Source organism: Pungitius pungitius, chromosome 20, assembly GCF_949316345.1.
Source record: "Pungitius pungitius chromosome 20, fPunPun2.1, whole genome shotgun sequence".
NCBI classification, from domain to species: domain Eukaryota; kingdom Metazoa; phylum Chordata; class Actinopteri; order Perciformes; family Gasterosteidae; genus Pungitius; species Pungitius pungitius.
In genome coordinates this window covers 10,069,465-10,084,842 of record NC_084919.1, presented here as the reverse complement: position 1 = coordinate 10,084,842, position 15,378 = coordinate 10,069,465, and the positions used below count along the sequence as shown (strand labels likewise).

Genomic DNA, 15,378 nt, shown 5'->3' with positions numbered 1-15,378 from the left:
TCTTGTGTGTGGAAAGAATGATTAATATTGCAGTAATAGTAGAACATTAAATCTTAGCTTAGTGGTTCAAAGGTTCCAGTTCCCATTGTTTTGTGGTGATAATCAGCAGGAAGGAATAAGAGTTGTAACTGATAGTTTCAAATAGATCGTGCGTCAAAAGAACATTCCATAGAAAGAAAGGAACCAAGACTTTCTTCAGAATCACCAAATCAAAGGCTGTATCGCGTTTCATCTTGGTACATTAGCTATTTAGGCATTTACAGCTTCATGATTTTATTGGTGTTATTTTAGGCAAATTATAGCCATCAAATGTTCAAAGATGGAGGACTGCTGCTGCTGGAGGAGGAGGAGGAGCTTTTTCTGTCAACTGGTGATTACTGGGAAGAGCGAAGGTTTTCTCTCAAAGGCGCTCTGGCAACACTCTAGAGGAGACAAAGAGGACTATGAAAAGAAGACGACAAGTGACGGAGAAGGAAAGCGGAAGATAAAGACATACTGAAACCAAAGGACAATTGCAAAATAATTAAGGCGTAACATGGACGAGAGAAGAGGAAAAACAGCGTATTGTTCTGGACGAAAAAAAGCTGAGGGAAACTTTAAGAGGAAGCCAATGCTCACAGGATGTGGCAGCAGAGGTCTAAAAGGCCCGAGTTGGTGGCTTTAGGCCTCGTAGTAATTACATTCCTGCTCCGACCCCAGAGGCGGCACAAGGGCACGCCGTTTGCATAAGGACAACCGCCGCGTCACAAGTCTGCATTACACCTCTTCATAGCCGAACTTACTTGGGCTGAAGACGAGGAGGCCGATTCAGACTGGGGGCCGAGGAGGTGTCTCGACATGAAATGGGACCTTAGACATGAAGAGACGTGGGACGCCGCAGAGGACACACCGCTGCACAGCAGACATGATGAAAGAAAGAAAGCTACGGCCAACGGCCTGCTGTAAAGATGCCAGAGAAAACTGCAGAGTGAAAGCTTTTTAAATTCTGGTCAAAAAAAAAAAAAAAAAAAAAGCATTCCTAAAATGCACTGCATTCCTATGCGCACAATGCATTAGTCGTGCAGCTATAGTCATGTTTTGGATTAACCTACTTTCTACCTACTTATCTCGGCTCAAGGGCAGAAAAAGAGCATTTTGCTCAAACCTTCAATTTGAGTTGAGCAGGATTGCTTTTAAAAGTGCTGCACATTCAAAGTCAAAAGGTATTAAGTGCTGAGTGACTAAATGACCATTGCAAGCACGCACCTCTTGCCCTCTTGGCAAAGAGATGATATTTGATGAACTGTTGTGATCTGGAGATTGGATGAACAAACATGCTGCTGGCTCACATCAGACAAGCAACATTGTTCAGTTTGTTATTGTGCAAGAGTATGAACACAGACTTCCTGTTCGAATTGTTGTGGTTTAGTTTAATTATTTTCTCCATTTCTGTTTTTGGGCGGTGCCTTGCTCACAAGGCAGGATTTAGATCGACAAAAAGGGGATTTGAGCAATATTTTAATCAAAATAGGAGGCCGTTTCAGAAACGAAGTCGACCAGAAAAGGGAGAGCTTACAGTTTTTTGGGGGATAAAACTTAAAGCTTGTAAAAGCAAAAGCTGGCTGTTCACACGCTGCAGGCTTGTCACTACGAGGGACTCCTTCTACGTAGCGCTTCGCTATTCAAGACACAGGTAGCTAGCTCCCCGTCGAGGGCTTTGAGCCTTCTCCAACACGTTTTAAAAACCTGACCAGTTTAAATACCATGAATACATGTGTTTTTTAGTCATTGGCAGCGCATTGATGTGCAGCACAAGTGGGGGCCGTGTCGCATTGGCAGCATCACTGGGTGCCGCGTGACGGCTGAAGAAGTGAGTGAGGTGCAGGATTCCTAGACTACTTACTATACACGTTAGCACAGACACACACACACACACACCGTACAAGGTTTTTTTTGGGGGGGGGGGGGAGTGTCAGCTGAGTGGGCTTAATAACATGAGGTTGGTCCCCTGGATTTAACCCCAGCAGTGGTTTTGCTCTCTGACTTTCCACTAAAGAGTTTCCTCCCCTTCTCTCCAGGATGTAAAGCAGCGTGTGCTTCCCACTTTGCTTTAAAGCGTCACATCCCACTGATCAGCTAATGTAAGTGTGAACAGCGCACAAAGGAATACGGATCCGGCCGTAGGAGAGGAGTGCATTGAAACATGTTTCCACAGGGCTAGCTGTGTGTTTTCCGCACATAAATATCCACAGGTGATGGTCTCCTACAGTCTGCACACACATCCCCCCCCCCCCCCCCCTTCCTCTCCCAACAGACAGGGGCCGCAGCCCGAGCAGCTGAAGTCATTAAAGCGGAGACACAAACACTGTTCTTACCCGATGGCTTATCTTTCGAACACCTATGCACACAAACACACACACACACACACACACACGTGTGTATATGCACTTAAACCCACGGCGGCATGCAGAGGCCTAGTAATGGCAATCTGCTGGACAGGAGCACAGCTCATTTATTTGCAGACGAGTCCAACAGTAGCAGTCTCCCGGGCTTATAGTGGACGGTGTGTGTGTGTGTGTATTAGGACGAATGGAACTGGATAGGATCAAACTATAAAAGATACATTTTCATTATACCAAAAAAGGGACGTCTTAAGACAATAAATAAGCCCAGACAACTTGAGCTTCATTATTACATTAAATGTTTTTTTAAATTGTTGATTTTTGCACATATTAATTATGATTTTGGAAAGATGACTGTTGTGGCAAACACAGTGTGGTCAAAGACTGCTACAGTTGAGTATCTACAAAAGGACGATGCGTATGAAAGTTGGCGCTCTAAGGAACCTTTGCACTCAAAATGGATATAAATAAATGTTTTTTTTCGGCCTGGACAAAATCACAAGAGAAGCTGAGGCCAACAGCCAGGCCACGGTGGCCAAAAAGACAGCGGTGAATGTTTCGGGATATCAGCGTCAGCTTACTGCTGCAGACAATGGGAGGACGTCCCCCCCCCCCCCCCCCCTGTGGGTCTGTTGTCTAAGCTCATCCTGAGGGGGGTGATTGGGTACCAGACATCTGCCGGGCTCGGGGAGATGGCCTCCCGGTTGGACAGAGGAGTCTAACCGACGCAATCCCCGTAAAACTGGTCCCACCCGAGACCTCTCGTGACCTCTGTGAGCACGTGCCCCTCCTTATGACCCCCCCCCCCAGGGGTCAAAGGGCACTGGGTGAGAGGACGCTTTTACTCAAGAGCCTCTGAAGATGCATGTCTCTTACCATTGCTCAGACACAGGACTTGGGGGGGGGGGGGGGGGGGGTGGTTTAAGGGCCTCCGTGATGTTTGGATGCCCAGTCCAGACGGCCGCCAGAGTGGAAAAAGAAAAAGGCGTGTGACAGAAAGAAAAGCCCAGAGAGAGGGCCCCGGAGAGCCGGAAGGAAGGGGAATCTGTCATTTTAATGGTCACTTTTATGGCCCGGGAGAGTTGGGTGGCACCCAGACGGCCTCGTCACTGGTAGAGAGACCTAGTGTCCCAAAGTGACTGACAGATGCACCTTCCTTTAGGCGTCCTCTCACCGGCAGATTGGATTTAAGTGATCGCTGGGTGGGGCAGCGGCAGTCCGAGGCTTAGAGAGGACAGCTTGTGACAGAGAGGGGTCAAAACGCAAGGATCCCGTTTCGCTTCCAGCCAAAATCTAGGGTTTAGAGTCGCAGAAGGCTGTTCTCTACGAGGGAGCCCTCAACAAAACCAACTATTCCCCCAAAAAACAACAACTGGACAACACTTTGGTACCGATGAGCACCTGATGGCGTTGCTGAGGTGATGGAAGACGAGAAGCACAAATTTGGAAACTTTCATTGATGCATTTGGCACCAAAATTATTTTAAGATCTGAAAGTGAAAGTTTTTTTGCAGTAGGCCCAACATTCTGTGGACTTTTTACTTGTTGTTTTCAGAGTGTTATCAATCACGACAGTGAAATGAAAAATCCTATACAATGATGGTGAATAAGAATCTTTGCCCTTGATAATTAAGTAATACATTACAAAGTTACATATTTGTTATATTAAGTCAGCAAACGTTCAAGAATCATTGCTTTACCTCCACAACCCGACACTCTCACACTACGCAACTCTATTATTCTAATTATTACACCCTGACAGAAAGTACTCTCTCCTCTTTCCCTTCATTTAATGAGTTTTAGCAAACCTCTATCCAGGTGCGTGCATGTGCTGTGAGAATATATTCCTCTGAGAGGAAAAAAAAAGGTAGAAGTGGGTGGGCACTGAGAGGCCGGGCTTTTTTGGGGGGGAATTAACAAGCTTATCTGAGGACTGTTCTGTGAAAACAAGCAATAGAGCAGCTCCTCAGGAGCCGAGGGAGGGAAAAGCTGCCTGAAGCATGTCCAATGGGACTTAGCAGGGAGAGGCCCCCCCCCCCCCAGTTACAACAAAACCAGACCCATCTTCAGGAATGAACAGACTGGATGTGAAAGCTTACTTTGCCCTTTTCACTCTGTGTTTCACACGGGGTTTGTTTTTGTAGCTACCAAGGGACCGGGGTCTGCATTCTGTATAACACCCAGTGCTACACCTTTGCTGTACTACGAACGTACTCAAATTATTTTAATAAATCTCCACATTGTTTTCCAATTATTGCCCTTAAACTGCCTGGTGTGTCATTGCTTCTCTGGACTTGCCAGCCTTACGACTATTAGATGAATTACCATTACATCCGGTGCACGCATTCATGTTTCCCTGAGGATGAACCGTGCATCCGTGCACCCTGCATGAGCCATCCAATGTTTTAGTTTATATAGTGTCAGGTATCGGTTTAAGCAAATAAGCAAATGCCTGACATGTGATTATAAGACATTGAACTTGCCAATCAGCCTATTTATGTCATGGTGACCATGTTGGCATGCTGAGGTTAGCCTTTAGCTCAAAGGCTGATCTTTGGTACAAATGTACTCGTAATGCAATTCACACGGGCGATAGTTACAAAAAGGATGAGGATGTCCATTGCCGTTGTAAAAACATACCACGAAACAACCAATGACATCGAGTCCTGAAGTTCCACCAACCAATCGACCACAAATCTAGAAAAGCTGTAATTGTTGGGGGGTTAAACATGGAGCGAAAAAACCCTCTGTGGTTGGTTCCCTCCCCCCTTACCTGAGCTGGCCGGAGGGGCCCGTAAGCAGCCGATTAGCAGTGCTTTGGGGAGCGGGCTGCTGTAGCGTGCTGTAATGCAGACTGTCAGTCCGACACAGTTGGGGGGCTACACAATGCCTCCTTGTTCAGACTGGCCCTTCCATGCCCCACCTCCTTACCTCGCCATCTCTCCCTGCTCTCTCCCTCTCCCCCTATTTGCCTCTCGGGGGTTTAATCAAACCATAAAAAAAAACTAATGGCGTTCAGAACGTTCTTTCCTAACAAAGCATGAGGTGAAGACTGAGGGGAGGACGGAAGGGAGCGGCGGGGTGGGGAGGAGGGGGGGGCGTCGGATAAAAAAAAAAAAAAAAGGAAGCCAGATCAAGGCGGACAAGTTGACTCTGAAACGGAACATAAATCAGATCCCAGGAAACAGAGAAAAGAGGAGGGGGCATCAAAGCATGGTTGACATTCTCTGAGACGCAGGAACAAAAAAAGGTGTGCGTGCGTGTGTGTGTGTGTGTGTGTGTGCGTCATGTGGCCCGCCGAGAGCACAATTTTAGCAGCCTGCACATAAGTGGGGAGGACATGTGCACACGCCCATGGGCCTCTTTCTCAACACTTGTTTGTGTTTATGGCTCAGCTCCATCCTTTAAAGGGTTGGTGTGCGCCCCCCCCCCCGGTATCACCGCTTGTCAGATCCCAGACACAAACTGTCTCTCTTGAAACCCCCGTCGGTGCTCCCGAATATGACAAACCGGAGCTGCGTTGTCGATGGCTGCGCGAAGAGAGACGTGGGAATCGCTCACTAAACTGCAGCCGTGTGCAACTGAGGGTGGGGGGGGGGGGGGTGGGGGTGAAGTCACTCAAGAATTGCCCTCACACGTTTTGTGGCTGTTTTCTTTGGGGCTTTTCGCACCTCGCCGGAGCGCGAGGGGGCAAGTGCAAACACACACCTGCGACGACGTCTTGGTGTACATCGTCGCAGTTAAGCGCTTTAGGAATGAGGCCCCTCCTTTTATCCCCAATTACAGTTATTACCAGAAATTTGGGTGGTTTTAGGGATCGACGGTGATTCACGCTAAATGATGATTACCAAATTATGGGCTGATTTTAAGCCTCGATTAAGACATAATGCCTCGTTCAGCTGATTCGTTGGAAGTCATCCACAGCCCACGCAGGTCATTTTCAGTTAATTTTGGGAGTTTCCTCCCAAAATGCAAGTTGGAGACGCCTACTCTCCCTCAGATTATAGTGATATTTCAGTCTGTGTAAACCCCTCAGTCAACATACAGATAACATGTTTGGTTTTTTGAATTTAGAGAAGAAAACAGTGAATTGTTGAGTTTCTATATGAACTGTTGAAGACTTTTTACAAATCAACCAAGTTATTCACCACTTGATTGTGAAAACTAAAGAAATTTGTGACTAGTATCATAACTGGGATTTCCAAAGCCCTTTTTCCTCGCCGTGCGCAGCAGATAGTTACAGCGTGGGCACTAGACACCACTCGTCAGAGAGGTAGGACACACAAACACTTGAGCTTGGTTTACATCTGGGCGCCACAGCGTTCTGCAGATGCAGCGCGAGAGCCAGGAACTCTAGGTGTCAGCCTAATGTGTTGCTTTTGTGCAAGCCCCTAAAGATACAACATCAGTGTCATTTATTTGAAAGAAGGAAAAGGAATCCTGAAAACAAGTTGATTCGTCTGGTAAAATGTATAATCTAAAAAGGAAGCTTTTGGTGACCTCTTTGCTTCTTAAGCATCTCGACAAAAGCTCCATTTGTGCTGCAAAAGTCGCGCTTTCAGCGGTGAATTCGTTTTGAGAGCCGTGATTGTGCGAGACCAATTTAGGAAATGTCCAGGTTGCCCCACCAGGCGCCACGACCACCTGTGGGGGCCTTCTCCCGCACACCGAAGACACCCGCCTCAGCCCCCCAGCCCCCCCCCCCCCCCGTGCAGCCTGAGCTCACCCCTCTCTGCAGTCACGGCCCTTCACACCAATGCTTACAGGCGGGAACAGGACATCGTCCCATTGGAAGCTCATGCAGACGGAGTGACTGGATATTGCTGAATAACAGTAGAAATGCTCAAAGAAAGCACTTGGGTAGGGTTTGTAGTACCAGGACAGATCTGACTTTACTTACTCCGACAGCAGCCAAACCATGAATGAAGCATTACGTACGGTCAGGACCTCCCACACACATCCTGGCAAAGACGCACCAAGCGGGTTTCTACTGGTGCACCTTAACCGCGGCATTATGGGCCGAGACTTGACTCAGTTGATACAAAGCTGGCTTTTAAAGCTACGTCCAAGTTGCATCACATTTTCCACATTAATCATGTTAACACTTTTGTATTAAAAGCTTTGTCCCGAATCCCCCCCACCCCCCCCTGCAGCGAGGTGTTGATGTAGTCCAAAAAGAAAAGATATTCCTTTTGTAAAAAAAAAGCTCAAGTTGACAAATTTGCGTACCTCACGGGGTAAAGTGACGTCCCTTCCTCCCGCTGAAGGTCGTTTCCTGTTGTAAACACCCATCTCTCATCACCAGCCCCACGCTGTTGCTTGATGTGCGTGTGTGTGTGTGTGTTTGTATATGTGCTTATTGTATCCAGGGGCAAGCACTAACACGGGCTTTCATCGCGTTGTGAGCCAGACATCCGCTCCAAAGTGACACAAGCGCACGCTCCCGCTGTATGGCAACCCCCGGCGCCATGGATGCACGCGGGGGGCGTGCCGTTCTCCACGTGACGTGCACCTAAAAGCGCACGTCACGGGAGAATGTCGAGGTTTTTGTGGACATAAAGGGTTTTGGTGCTTAGCACTTATGTTGTAAATTTTTTTTTTTTTTTAAAGCGTCACCTAAATGGATGTCAGAAGGGATCTGAAAGGATTTAGATTTTATAAGCGGATATAAAACCAGGTTCAAATTTGATAAAAAACATTTTGAAAGCTCTGACGAAATCCCTCTGCAACATTTCTCCCGTCTACAAAGCGAATTTAGTGGATTTAGAAACGACAAATAAGGTCGAGTCTAGACCCGTTGAAACTGCAAAAATGTCTGCTGCTTTATATACACACAGCGCGTCTCCAAACAATACATCAAATTAAAGAACCCCCCCCCCCTCCCCCCTCCTTCGTTGACGCCCAACAACAACTCAGTGTTGTGATACGATCACGCAATGAATCAAAACACCTTGACTTTTTCCGCTCCTTCGGGGGGGAAAATCGCTCACAGGGAGAACACTCTTTGAACAGCAGGGCCCCCCACCGCCCCCCACCACCCCCCCCCTCTCTCTCCATTGAGCCGCGGAGAAAGGCGGCCTTGCGCCAGGCCCTCGCCGCCCGCCCCGCCGCCTGCCTCCTCCGCCGCGGTAGACAAAACAAGTGGGAGGGCGGGATTCGTTTAGACAGAGCTCACCTGGCGCGCACTAGACACACAAACAGTGATCACCAGAGCCCCGGGGGGGGGGGAGGGGGGAGGGAAGGGAAAGGGGGCTTCGACAGAAGAGCGCGGGGTTCAGTGTGCTACCGAAAAGCAGAGCTGATGAAGATGTGAGGGGGGGGGGGGGGGCCTCTGGTAGCGCTCAGTGATATGGACTATAGGGCATGGGGTAAAAGCATAGCTGTGTGTGTGCGTGTGTGTGTGTGTGTGTCAGGAGGCTTCGAGCACTTTCCCGTAGTGAAGCGACCAGCTGATCGGTCCCAGTTGAAAGGATGGAGCTCCCCGCGTTTTTTTTCGACGAGGGTCGGGTGATTGTGTGGGCCGGGGGGGCGGGGGGGGGGGGGGGGGGGTCATTAATCAGCGCCGGTGGGACGTTAAGCAGACTACCAGCTTCACATGGAGGCCACAACCACGTGGGGAGGGGCAGTGTGTGTGTGTCAGAATACACACAACTCTGATTGTTTGAGATGGTACTTTTCCATTTTCCGGATCCTCAGATCTGTCTTGAGTTCATTTCTCCACACCAAATGTTAGCTCTTCAAATATAAATATGCTACTTGTCTGTCAGCTTCTTCAGGTTTGCAATAATGTCAGACTTTCAGAAGGAGACATACAGCAAATCCTCACATTTGAGAATCAGAGTCAAACCACTTCTGCTCAATAAATTACTTAAAAATAGGAATTCATTTTTTGTAGAAGACAAGTAATGCAGTAAAATACGTTTATATCTTACTTAACATCGGAAAACAAACAAACAAAATCAAATTATGCCGTTTCTTGAGTTTGCAAAAGCTCACTAAATAAATTTGGTTTGGATATTTTTGAACTGTTAAAATAAAAGTATTTCCGCAAAACACAAATTCTGTTCTAAATTCCAATCACAGAATTTAACTGCAAACTGAAGAGAATCAAAGTTTCCCATTTCACAGCCGACCATCTGAACGGAATTTAAATTCATGACCTATCCTTCCCGACAGCGGTCCACATGTGTGATGAGGCTGGACAGGAGGGGGGAACAAAGAGCAAGACGGATGATAACTCCCCCCCTAAGCACACACTCAGTCACTTACTATGGGACGACCTCGGTTGACCCCTCGGCCCCTAAACAGCCTCACATCCCATTCACAGGGTCTAAATGGGCTTTTGCCTAAAGGGCTCAATGAAAGAAGAGAAGTTGCTGCACTGTAGCCCTTCGGCAGCGTCGTATACATTGGGTCCAAACCACATGCGTCCAAAAGGTTCTGCGGTTGGAGGAGACAAACAATACATCTTTGTTTGGCGAGTAGCTCGCGTTGGAGAGGCCCGGCCGTAGGCAGATGCCAGATTCCTCTTACTTCATTTGGTTGTTGACAAAGATGATAACCCGGACAGAGAGGCAGAAATAACGCCGACTGCAGCACTAACTCAAGCACTGAGAACCAACTCTAGACACCGTGAGTGGTCATCCATCACATCCATCACACAAATTCCCCCTGGACGACAATCCCAAGCATTCAGCTATATTTGTATCCTCCAACGGAGACAAAAAAAAACCCAAAAAAAACATCGCTACTCAAACCTTAAAACAAAGAAAAGCAGCAAATCTTCACAAACAACATGGAGGACTTGTTAAACATTGAGCATAATTAGCTGGCCCCGCTACGTTGGCCCCGGGGGCTCTTAAGTGTTGCTGGGCTCACTCCACACGTGTAATTACCCGCTGAGGCAGCTGTATAATAGAAAATGATAACAGGGGGAGACGCAGAACCCAAACACCCGCCGACATGACGGCCCGGTGGTGCTATTACTCCAGATGTCAACAAACAGAAGGAAAAAAATGATGTGCGCGTCTTTGGAAATCAACGGCTAGATGACTTGGCCCCGTCTGACCGCCATCACTGGTCCGACCACATCGCCAATAACAGGTCTGAGGCCACGGGGGGAATTTGGGATCCACCACGTCCATCGGCCTGGCAGCACCTGCCAATCAAAACGACCCCTCCCCTCACTCTCCAGGGAGACTCTGCGGGCCAGGAATGCGAGGACTGAAGGATTTCTTTGTCCCGGAGGGATTCTTGGTCGTCTCTCTCGCGTCATTCACCGGGCCGTGCTTGGTCAGCATTTTCTGCACATGCACGTCGCACAGAGTTCTTGACGGACGAACCGGATCTGAGGGACTGAGGTCCGGACAAAACCGACCTCAAAAAAGTTCAGGTGACGCAAATGACGGCGGGCGGCTCCTCCCCACGTCTCTATGGAGCCACTTCCAGGACCAAAACATGAGACCACACGAAAGCCGAGATTCCATCAAATCAACTCCTGCCACCAGGGAATCAGTAAAGCCACTCAGTCATGTGGGGCTCATGGATAAAACCACACCGATGGTAATTACAACCGTTTCACCCTGTTAACGGCCTTCGCTTCACCGCGATATTTTGCCGCTCATTAGGAGCAGACATTGGACACACACACACACACACACACACACACACACACACACACACAGAGAGAGAGAGAGAGAGAGAGGGGGTATGTTACATGCATCACCTCCCCCCCCCAGAGTGTTAGTCTGCCCTTTTCCAACCATTAGACCCATTAGAGGCCAATTAACACCGACACAACGCTGCTTTCCGGCTTTATGGCACAGTAAACAAAAACCCGCAGGCCGGCTTAGGGCTCAACGGAGCTCGGAGGCCTTTAATGCAAAAAACCCCACAAAAAAAACCAATTAGTTCTGCCAAACGCCGCCTTTTAAAGCCTGCGGATTCCGTCACACCGGATTGCACATAAACCTGAAGTAATTGGCGGGACCCAGGCACTGATATGACTAACATTGACTTTACCTTTCAAACTGATTGCATGAGAGGATGGGGAAGGAAGGGGGGAGGGGTGGGGGGGGGGGGGCTGCTCTGAAGTTTGCTTTTTATCCTCTGAGCCATAAATCCACGCACTTGGTCTAGACCACAGTTCTCATGTAGAGTAACACATTAACCCACCTATCTCCATTGCATCAGTGGGATGTGTGTGTATCGCTTGTACCGATAAACCAAGCCTTAATCCTTACAGCCAGGTGGCTTTGGGAAAGGGGACCCCCTGTTGTTCGCAGTGCCCTTAACGTGAGTCAGAATTGGCCATAAGATAAGCACGCCCCCCCCCCCCCCCCTCACGTGTTAAAGTTGTTCATTCTGGAACAAGCATAGTAGTGAGCATGCTGCAGCACGCCGCGGGTCGTCCTGGGAGGAGAAGTTCATGCGACACACTGCTCGGACTTATTTCAGAGTGCCCCGCGTTCAAAGCATGCGCAATGACTTAATGCGTCACGTTTCATCTCCGGTGCCAATTGTTTACCTCGACAATATGAATCCCAACGGGTCGTTGCAGCGTGCGCTTGTATATTTGCTTTTGAAAGTGTATAAAACAAATTAAAAAAGAAGCTTTAGACCACTTGTGTCTCCAAAAACAAGAAGGCGAACGAAATGATTCCCAACCTGAAAAGTCTGTGGAGCCCTTGGTGAGATCGCCGAGGACACTCAGACACGTTATTCCCAACAGGAGCGCAGAAGAGACGGCTGAGAGAGTCCCATCTGAGAGGAACATCCTTGAAGCCCCAACGCGTGCGGGAGTTTCTCCGTAGCGCCAGAAAGTCCCCGCAGCCGCATCGGGTTTTCTCCAGGTGGCGCGTCGCGTGCGGGAGATGTGCGCTCCCGGGTCTCACTAGTCCTCCCTCATCCTTCCCTGCGTGCGTCGAGCAGTGCCCCGCTCTCTCTCTCTCTCTCGCTCTCCCTCTCCCTTTCTCACTCCCTCTCCCTTTCTCTCTCCCTCTCCCTAGCGCGCTTCTGACTGCGTGTTCCTGGAGGCAGCCCACCTGGAGGACCGCCGCTCCCCCTGCATGGTCTCAAAGAGCCACATTTCACTACCAAGACACATGCTATTATCCAATTACACCCCCATTTACTCCCCCCCCCCTCTCCGGAATGACTATAATATATTTATTTAAATAGTTTATGTAGACTACGCTGTTAGATAGTTTTAGCTTTGAATTAAAATGTTGGATACATGGCATTTCCTTGTATTGGGTGTGTATTTAAAGTGCTATGTCGCTCACACCACTAATACATGTTTTAGAGGAATCAAGTAAAATATACTTTAACAAATTTGGTTTTGAATCATCCCAATATGGCACTCTATACATAGTATGGCAGTGCTACTTCCTATATTGCACATTGCATTTGAAATGGAACCGGAAGCCGGTGAATGATGAAACGGTTGCGCCATCTTGCGGTCGATGGACGTTACCGCAGCTCATACGAAATCGCGTTTCATAGACGTTTCCCCTACGCGGCTTCCGTAAAAACTTCCCATGTGAAAACAGAAGGTCAGACATGGCAGGCTGTGCGAAAGGGCTTCACAAATGCATGTTTTCACTAAGGTTACTACGGAACCCGCGGCTCCAAAATGAACGTAAGCAAACTAATACACGCTCTCGTCTCTCCGGTAGACTTCACGGTTCCCATGTCGGGCTTTGAAGGCGTAAACTGTGAGCTAACGTCGCGGTAGCTAACGTTGGACTTCTAGCTAACAGCCGCCGTTCAACGTGACAAACGACCGCCGCTTTAAGCAACGCGATCAACTCACCTCCGTCGCGCTTTTCTTGTATTTCCCAGGGTTCATATCGACGTCACTGCGTCGTCAGGCTTCAGCTCACAGCAGCGAGGAGCCGCCGAAGTTCTCTCCTCCACCTAAACCTGTCATCATAGACAAAACACAGACCGTGGCGTCTCTGCGGAAGTATGAAGCCGCGTCAATTTGTGTGTGCGTGTGTGTGTGTGTGTTCTTACACAGATGTCTTTGTTGTTTGCTTCTCAGGTTTCTGAGCCCAGAGTTTGTCCCCCCGAGACAGAGGGCCGATCCGTTTAAATTTGCCATCGAGCGGAAAGATATGATTCGCAGGAGGAAAGTCCTTCACATCCCCGAATTCTACGTAGGTGAGAAAGCCTCTTTATTGGCTCAACAGGTGCACGTGACCTTTCCAAGATGGCCCGTACCCGTCTTGGCTCCTCAGTTATTGAACTTCCTGTTTGCAAAGTCCTGTCCTCATTAAGTTGCTCCTCAGATCATTTTTTTAATGGACGTTAATCTCCCCTAAACTTAGTGAAAGTTTGCATTGGTTTCAATTATGTTCTTGCAAAAAGTTGTTTGCACTATTTTAAACAGTATCAATTGCTTTGGATCGTTCTAAGGGAGCATCCTGGCGGTGACCATGGCCGACCCGAACGCCAGCGGGAAAGTCAATCGCTTCGTGGGCATTTGCATCCAGAGAGGTGGGAAGGGGCTGGGGGCCACATTTGTCCTGAGGAACATCATTGATAATCAAGGTGAGTTTTATTTATTTTCTGTGTTAGATTAATGTCACACATGCTGCAGTGTCATCCTTGCCTCCTGACATGAAGGAACGCCTTGATTCAAGTCAGTCTCTGTGTCTATGTACACATCTCTGTGGAAGTGTTTGCCAGTTATTAGGCTGGTTGAGGAAGATGACATGCCTGCTTATTATCTTTCCTCGTTTAGAGTTACTCAATATTTACGAGACGTGAACCAGCTGTCCTTCAGCTAAACCTCCTGTTTCTTCATGTCTGTGTCGCTCAGGGGTGGAAATCTGCTACGAGATGTACAGCCCCCGTATCCAGAAGATCGACGTGCTGAAGCTTGAGAAGAGGCTGGATGACAACCTGATGTATCTGAGAGATGCTCTGAGCGAGTACAGCACCGTGGACCCGGAGATGAAGCCTGTGCCCTTTTCCCCCACCGGGGAGGTGCCTGTCAACAAGGTGAGAGGTCTTCAAGGTGGCCTGGATTAAGTGGGGCTTCTCCAAACTCATTCGTTGCACTTAATATTTTGACATTTTCATACACCTGCATGTATCTCTATTCTTAATAATGCAGGTAATGTTTTCAGTCATTTAGATAAACCTGTGCCCTCGATGGGTTTGATTTGATGTTATAGAACTGCAGCATATTAACATTTCCGGTTTATTCACCAGATCAGGGTCAGGATGCGGCCGAAGCCTTGGTCCAAACGCTGGGAGCGACCCAAGTTCAACATCCAGGGCATTCGCTTTGACCTGGCACTGACCCCAGAGCAGATGGAGCACGCCCAGAAGTGGGCACAACCATGGCTGGAGTACGACATGCTGAGGGACTACGACACGTCCAACCTGGAGGAGCGGATCCTCAGTGAGGTCCAGCGGGAGATGAGCAAGTGACAAAGACCCTCCACAAAAGGATCAACGCACCATCAACAGACTTTCTAAGAGTGGGGGGGGGGGGGGGGAAGACAAAGTGGGCAAGGATGTGAAAAACTGCACCGGATCGAGTCACTTCAGCCACTACAGCGTGTCAGCGGGGAAGAAGCCTGCATGGAGAACGGTCTCGTAGTCTGAGGAGGCATGCTCTCTTCTTTTTGTTTTGCCAGTCTGCTGTGCTGTAAATGCTTCTTCAATGTCATTGTCCCCAGTTGTGACATCCATTAAGCGGTTTCCATAATAAAACCATTAAACCCTAAAGATAGATGTTGTTGTTCACTCCTGTCAGATCTCCGTTAGCTAGCTTTTTGCTGTGGAGTATTGCCACTAGGTGGCGCTGCTGTGCTATGAATGTTGCACTTATCAGCAGTTGCATAACCAAGTCTTCGTGGTGCCCTGTAGTGTTTTGAGGGAAACGTTTCCAAGCTAAATAAACAGAAATGAATGTAAACGTATTATTTCAGTTGAACAAATGCCGCCTCATTGTAAAAATAATATTTACCAAGTTATCTGTTTGG

General features: G+C 48.4%; 2 protein-coding genes across 3 annotated transcripts in view; one reads left to right on the top strand and one right to left on the bottom strand.

Moving 5' to 3' along the window:
• Positions 1-12,319, bottom strand: part of LOC119194525 (protein eva-1 homolog A) — a 58,901-nt gene extending 46,582 nt beyond the window's left edge. For both annotated transcript variants that reach the window (XM_062559709.1, XM_037448611.2), the window contains exon 1: positions 12,047-12,319. In XM_062559709.1, coding sequence (XP_062415693.1) covers positions 12,047-12,155 — 109 coding nt within the window. In that variant the 5' untranslated portion in view covers positions 12,156-12,319. The remainder of the gene's footprint in view (positions 1-12,046) is intronic.
• A 559-nt stretch (positions 12,320-12,878) lies between these two features.
• On the top strand, positions 12,879-15,145 carry mrpl19 (mitochondrial ribosomal protein L19). The gene is made up of 6 exons (XM_062559710.1): positions 12,879-13,019; positions 13,223-13,346; positions 13,425-13,543; positions 13,799-13,933; positions 14,205-14,386; positions 14,600-15,145. The coding sequence occupies exons 1-6, from the start codon at positions 12,941-12,943 to the stop codon at positions 14,819-14,821; spliced, it is 861 nt and encodes a 286-aa protein (XP_062415694.1). The 5' UTR covers positions 12,879-12,940; the 3' UTR covers positions 14,822-15,145.
• The last annotated feature ends 233 nt before the right edge of the window (positions 15,146-15,378 follow it).